Genomic DNA, 6,994 nt, shown 5'->3' with positions numbered 1-6,994 from the left:
ATATAAAGAAGTACAAATAAAACATAATAAAATTTCAAAGATAAACTTCATAACCATAGGATTATTATAGTAAATTAGTTGTAAATATAAAGAAGTATAAATAAAACATAACAAAATTTCAAAGATAAACTTCATAACCATAGGATTATTATAGTAAATTAGTTGTAAATATAAAGAAGTATAAATAAAACATAACAAAATTTCAAAGATAAACTTCATAACCATAAAAAAAGTCGTCACATGAATAATGCAAAACAGTAGTCAAGGTTAATTGTTTCAAGAAATAAAAAGAAAACAACAACAAAACTAAATTTGACAACCCCTTTTGTTATGACCTAGCTGCCCACATTTGCCACAACGATGACTATAAGGGTGGAACTTTTCATGCTTCGACTGATACCTCTTCTCTTTTGGTCTCCCGGCTTGACGTTTATGAATAAGAGGCTTAATCACTTGAGCATCAACAGGGAGCTCTCAATCACCTTCATGAGAAATAGGGAAGACATCTTTCTCATGTGTGGCTGCAAAATATTCTTTTGTATAATATGATGGTACAAAGTCTAGAGGACGTAAATTTTTATGGTATAAGGCCGCACACGCATGAGAGCATGGAAAATCTTCAAGCTGCCAGTAACAGCATGTGCAAGTCCTCAGAGAAACATCAACAACACGGCGGATAGCACCATCGACAACTTCAAACTGATTATCATTAATCGCATTTACCTACCATAGACATGTAAAACATATTGTTAATGACATGTAAATACAATGTTAAAAAATATTTTATTAACAACAAAAATAAGTTTGTACACACACATTCATAGAACGTGCAGCCTCTTGGGAATCAAAGAGCATCTTGTACCCAGTTCCAGTAAGACCTGAATGCATCTTTTGAAGTAACTATCTCTTCTTGTTGATCCAATTTTGAATTCAACTTCTATAGCTCAATACGAGACATGCTACCGGCCACCCTCTAGCTTCTCGCAAAACAGCATTCAAACACTCTGAAATGTTTGTGGTCATAACACTAAACCTCTTCCCCGGGAATTTGCTACGAGCCCATAGCTCAGGATTAGCTTTGAGTAGATACTTCTTTATTTTTCTATTGTTGTTAGAGAGTATATTGAGCCAAAATTCAAACTCTCTAGCTGTGTAAGCCTTTGCACATATATAAAAAAGAGGTTGAATGTAGGTTTTACCAAAATTAGCCTTCACATTTCCCCAAAGATGTTGCATGCAAGCCTAGGTTACTTAATTGGAAAAAAATATGTTCCTCGGGAATTTTTCGAAGAAAAAATAAGTTTTCTTTAGCCTTACCTGAACACAACCGATGATGTAAATGGCAGAAAAATGACGGCCGTGAATTACCATGTCTGCCACCATGGCAAGTGGAATCGTCAATGACATGCCTAAGGTCGCGACTAGCGGAGAAGTTCACACCACTGAAAGAGCCCTGTAATACATAAATACATATTTTTATTTCTAGTTCAACGTCCTAAGAAGACCGTGTGTAGACGTACCCGGACGTACTCTTCTTGGTGCCGACGTACCTCCTTCGTCAGCATCGGCATAGCCTTGAAGTCCCAGCTCGGACTTCCTAAATATCAATGCCGAGCTCGAGCTGCCTCTTAGGTATCAGAGGATCCACTTCATAGCGCCTCCCAGTGCTCTCTCCCCCCGCTTACTCATAAACCTCCTCACAACTCTTACTGCATGAGCAATGTCCGACTTCGTACACACCATTGCGTACATCAAGCTTCCGATGTCCGAAACATAGGGGATCTTGTCCATGTACGCCAGCTCGTCCTCCGTCACCGGCGATTGCTCATTGGATAGTTTGAAGTGGCTAGCCAGCGGCGTGCTGACTGCCTCGCATTCTCCATGTTGAAGCGCGCGAGCACCTTCTTCACGTACTCCTCCTGTGAGAGCTCGATGTCCTATCTGGTCCTCTTTATCGTCATCCCGAGGATCTGCTTCGCGTCTCCCAGGTCTTTCATGGCGAACTCTTTGGACAATCTATTCTTCAGCTCGTCGATCTCGTGTAGGTTGGCACCTACGATCAGCATGTCATCGACGTAAAGAAGAAGAATCACGTAGGAGTCTTCAAGTCTCTTAAAGTAACAGTAGTGGTCGGCCTCGCATCTGCCCAACATCGCACGCTTCATGAAGTTGTCGAATTTCTTGTACCACTGCCTAGGGGCTTGTTTTAGCCCATAGAGACTCTTATGGAGCTTGCACACGAGCTCCTCTTTTCTTTCAACTCAAACCCTTCGAGCTGCCTCATGTAGATCTCCTCGTCGAGATCAATGTGAAGAAATGTTGTCTTCACATCCATTTGTTGGAGATGCAGATTCTCCTTAGCAACCAACCCCATCACAGTTCTGATCGTCACGAGCTTGACAACCGGAGAAAAGATTTTCGCAAAATCGATTCCATCCTTGCCTTGAACCATTGGCTTCCATTGCTCCCCTCCTTTATCCGATACACTCACTTATTGTGAAGTGCTTTCTTCCCAGCTGGTAACTCCGCCAGCTCCCAAGTATGATTCGTGATCAGCGAATCCATCTCGTCCTTCATGGCGAGCTCCCACTTGGTCGAGGCATCGACCTGTATCACCTCCTAGTAGCATTCCAACTCTCATCTGTCAGTCAGGAGGATGTAGTTGAGAGTCGGAGAGAGCTTGTGCACCAGTTTTCTCACCATGCCCGATCTCCGTAGCTCGGTCACTAGAGTCTGCTGATTCACCTCGAGCTCGGTGTCCTCATCAGCCGCGTCTTCACTTTCACGACCACGTTCAATTCGGACTGATCTCTCCTCGGTCGTTGAAGCATCTTCATTCAGCTCGGTCGTCAAGAAGTTCACAGATCGATTGTCGACTTCTCGCCCTTATGAGCTTTGGTCGTCGAGCTCCCTTTCAGTTCGTCCTTATACATTGTCTGCTCGTTGAAGACAACATTCCTGCTTTGAACAATCTTCTTTGCATCGGCATCCCATAAATGATAGCCGAGTTCAGTGTCACCATAGCCAATGAAATAACACTTCTTAGATTTCGGATCAAGTTTATTTCTAGCGGAATCATCAATATGAACATAGGACAAGCAACCAAACACTTTCAAATAAGAAAGGTTTACCTTCTTCACATTCCACGCCTCTTCTGGAATTCTGAAACCCAAAGGAACGCTCGGTCCTTGGTTGATCAAGAAGGTTGCCGTGTTGATTGCATCAACCCAAAATGTCTTGGGCAACCCGGACTGATTCCGCATATTCCGAGCTCGCTCATTCAGTGTTCGGTTCATCATATCTGCTACGCCGTTCTGTTGGGGAGTTCATGGGATCGTTCTCATCATCATGATCCCATCCTATGCACAATACTGCTTGAAGTCGGAGTCGACGTACTCCCCGCCGTTGTCGGACCACAAGCACTTCTACACGTGTAAGGCCGAGCTCGACGCAACCTATCCAACATCTATCATTCGCACCTCTACAACAAAGATGCGATCTCGCACATCGTTGAACTTCAGCTTTGCGCTCCCGACCGAATCGCTCACCGCCGCCCTCATGGGCTCCCAGCTATTCGGTAGGGATGCGAGCAGAATCATCTCTGCTGTGGTCTTCTCATTCGCCACGTTGTGAGCAACGTTCTTCGACAGCGTCAGTCGAACAACTCCCAGAACTCGCCTGTCGAGGAGATTCCGTTCTGCCTCGTCCATCTTCTCTAGCTTCGTGCTCAACGATAGATGAAGTTTACTGCCGTATAGGTAATCCTCGATCTTCATCCTCCATAACGCGTAGTCTGACCCGTCGAACTTCCCGATCCCGTGCACGTGCCCGCTTCGCCTCATATCATCTTCTGAATCGTCCAACCTAGAGATCTGATATCAGTTGTTGGGATTTCTTCATCCAAACCCCTCTCACAAACAGAAAACGAATTAAAACAATAACAAATAAATGACACAAAGATTTATAGTGGTTCACTTTCAATGCGAAAGCTACATCCATTTTGCCGCTGCAAAATCATTATAAACCCAAATCGGGGAGGTGTTTACAATATACACTTAGCTTAAAGTGTTTCTTGCTGGGATGAATAGAATACACTCTATGGGCCCATATTTATACACTTTTGGAGTTTACAAAGTTGCTCTCCCTTTCCCATGTGAGATTTTCTTCACTCCTATTATATTAGGCTCCACACCTCTAACAGCATGACCTTCGGCTTCGTCGAGAGAAGGCAAGCCACGGCCCTGATCGCAAGCGGCAGCCTTCTGACATCACGACCATCCCAATTGAGGGCTGCTGCAGCTCATTAAGGAAGTGTTCCCGGAGTTCAAGCTGGAACGCGATGCTGCAGAAAAGCTCCCATGGCGCATCCTCCGAGAGAGTCTTAATTATGTGGACGTGATCGTATTCGTGCTCGATCATTGTCTCCAACAACCTCGTCGAGAGGACAAGCTATTACCAAGCAATCTCTACTAGTATCTTCCATCTCTATCTGTCGTTTGTGTTCCTTTGACTTCAAGGCTCTAACAACCTCGTCTAGAGGACAAGCTAGATCCGAGAGCAAAGAAGTGTATGTGTTGTTGGTTATCCATGTGCTCGTACGACCTCGGCAAAGAATGAAGCAAAATCAATGCTTGATCCTCCTCGTCGTACTGTTGTCAATGGTGCCCACAAGAAGAGTTGTAATCTTTATATTGTACATTTGATGTAATAAAGTCTCATGAAGACTCTTGCTTGTAATTGCTTATTCATTAATAAAAAGTTGAAACGTTCATTCATTCTTCCGTGCTGTTTGAAGCTTTATGATAAAACATTAGTCTTTAGTCCATAAACAATCTAAACAACTTACGAAGAGACAAATGTAGATTTGCATGAACAAACTCTTCGTAGTTTGCTTAAAACGATATATTCGCAATCTAAGGGTCAAAGGACTATTGACCTCAGTACGATTGTTAGGAGAATCTATGATGTCTGGTTATGGGGCATTGAGAGTTGGAGACTCTATAGTTCTTCAAGGTATCTTCCGAAGGTACTGAATTGACCAGTGCACTTCTAGAGACAAGATAAGAACAAACCATTTAACCTCTTATGTCTCGAAGTCACTACGTATGAATTGCATCATGCTTACCTTAATCCTGAAATGAGACATGCCATTTCACACCTTACGTATTCTCATTTGAGAAAGTCAGAGTTCGGATTCACTATGTGATTCCGAACAAGGCCTATTGGTGAAGTACTAAGTTGTGAGAATGTCATGAGTAACTTTGTGAAGTTCTCATAGATATGGAATTCATGTACAAGATTGCTGAAATGCAATGTATATCACCTTATGCTTTGTTCCTTGGAGTGTGAATAAATGAATTGGCCAGTGTCCAAATTGAGTCTTGACTCTTTTGGATGAAACAATGTGACTTGTTAGCTCCTCGTCAATACATTGTTTCTAACTTATTCACAAGCGACAAAGGAGTTGAGGAAATAACAGCTAGAGGGGTAAAATGGTAATTTTGTAAATCCCGACTAGCTGATGATATTCATGAAAGGTAAACACTGATAATATTCTGTGGATCCACTCATTACAATTAGGTTGAATTCTTGAGTAGAAAATAAATTCATTTGAACCGAGAGATTTTCAGTGTCAACTCTTTAGTGGAGTCAGTTGACATTAAGCTAAACTTGGAAAAGGTTTGTGAACTTTTGAGTCCAAGTATTTAGCTCAAGCTTTGTTCATTTGGATCCATGAGGTCACTTTCACGAATCACATCGAGTAGGAATAGTTAAACTGGAAGCTAAGTCAAAATAAGAACGAAAATAGTCAAAAGGGTATTTTTGTCTTTTGAGACATAGGATGAAATGAATGTCAATAAATTTTTTGACAAGGTCATTTGATGATTCAATAACACTCGGCCATGACTTGATCATTGGGCCTTGTGGATTAATTTCATTTCATAAGAATTTTATTGAAAATTCTTAATGGGCCTTTTTCATGTTGTCATGAATAAATGAAGAAACTTCTAGAAGCTCATTCTAGAGACAATATGGGCGCCCAACATACCCAAAGAAAGAGAGAATATTTTGTGCATAAATGTATCATGATACTTGCCAAAAGAAAAAGAGGAAACAAATTTGCATGAGGATGCTTAAGGGAATTCAGCCAAGGCATGAAGGGAACAAAAGATGAAACAAATCCAAGGGCTTCTAGAAGCTTATTTGGCCGTGTGACTCTAAGGGAAGGAGAGCAATATTTGCTCATGAATATGTGATATTCAATGAAAGAGGAAACTACCTTATTGAAGGTAAAACCTCCCCTATAAATAGAGGCCTCATTCCCTTCATTTTATTCATTCCACATAAGTTAGAGATTGAGAGCCTCTCTCTCTAGACCTTGTGGCCGACTCCTCTCTCTCTCTCTCTCTAGTCAATTTCGTTTTATTGTTTTGGCACCTAGGTCCTCATTTGACCTAGTGTTTAGCTATGCGACTTCAAGACTCGTTCTTAAGTCGTAGTATTTAAAAGTGCCCACACACTAATTCCTTTTATTTCGAGTGATTTAGTGATAGAAACTTTCGTGGTTGCTCGAGTTGCCGAGGAAAGAAAGAGAGACGTGCTGCGAGGGAGACGAACGTTTTCAACCTTCCGAAGGCTCATCAACATTCAAGCTTCTAAAGAGGTTAGTAAATTTATTATGCTCATATTAGTTTTTATTCACATGTACTTGCTCTTTGTCTAGGTTAGTAAAAACTGTTTTACTTGAAAAAGAAAATTTTTAAAATTCCGCCGCTTAACGAAGCGTTAAACTTTTTCTTAAACCCTAGATCAATTCCAACACGTACTTCACGTCAATGTCCTCCAAATTGATAATGAACTTGTTGAATCGTCGAGATGTTCCATCAAATTATTTCCTTCCACTATCTTTAATGTGAAAAACCGCGCCTTGAGAAACAAATGACTCGACAACGTTTTCGTCATGTAAAGTGACTCTATCTTTAACCATATCTCG

At 41.5% G+C, this 6,994-nt stretch overlaps 1 protein-coding gene across 1 annotated transcript; it reads right to left on the bottom strand.

The window, feature by feature from the left end:
* Window positions 1–474: 474 nt before the first annotated feature.
* LOC149398248 (uncharacterized) lies at window positions 475–1,791 on the bottom strand. The gene is made up of 4 exons (XM_089614526.1): window positions 1,686–1,791; window positions 1,318–1,373; window positions 964–1,158; window positions 475–723 (listed from the first exon to the last, which is right to left on the bottom strand). Exons 1-4 carry the CDS (start codon window positions 1,789–1,791, stop codon window positions 475–477), a joined length of 606 nt encoding a protein of 201 aa, XP_089470652.1.
* Window positions 1,792–6,994: the final 5,203 nt, after the last annotated feature.

This window comes from Urtica dioica, chromosome 5, assembly GCF_054948205.1.
Source record: "Urtica dioica subsp. dioica isolate 48M chromosome 5, U.dioica_male_clone48M_v1_H2, whole genome shotgun sequence".
In the NCBI taxonomy this organism is placed as follows: domain Eukaryota; kingdom Viridiplantae; phylum Streptophyta; class Magnoliopsida; order Rosales; family Urticaceae; genus Urtica; species Urtica dioica.
Note: the sequence above shows the minus strand (reverse complement) of the source record. Positions and strands in the feature narration are given on the sequence as shown.

Excerpts from the sequence above, each read along its gene's own strand:
- LOC149398248 (XM_089614526.1), bottom strand. The coding sequence starts at position 1,791 with ATGGACAAGATCCCCTATGTTTCGGACATCGGAAGCTTGATGTACGCA. Across the intron at positions 1,374-1,685 it reads AGTTGTGAGGAGGTTTATGA|ACATGGTAATTCACGGCCGT; the intron begins GTAAGCGGGGGG and ends CCATGGTGGCAG. Across the intron at positions 1,159-1,317 it reads ACATCATCGGTTGTGTTCAG|GCTTACACAGCTAGAGAGTT; the intron begins GTAAGGCTAAAG and ends ATATGTGCAAAG.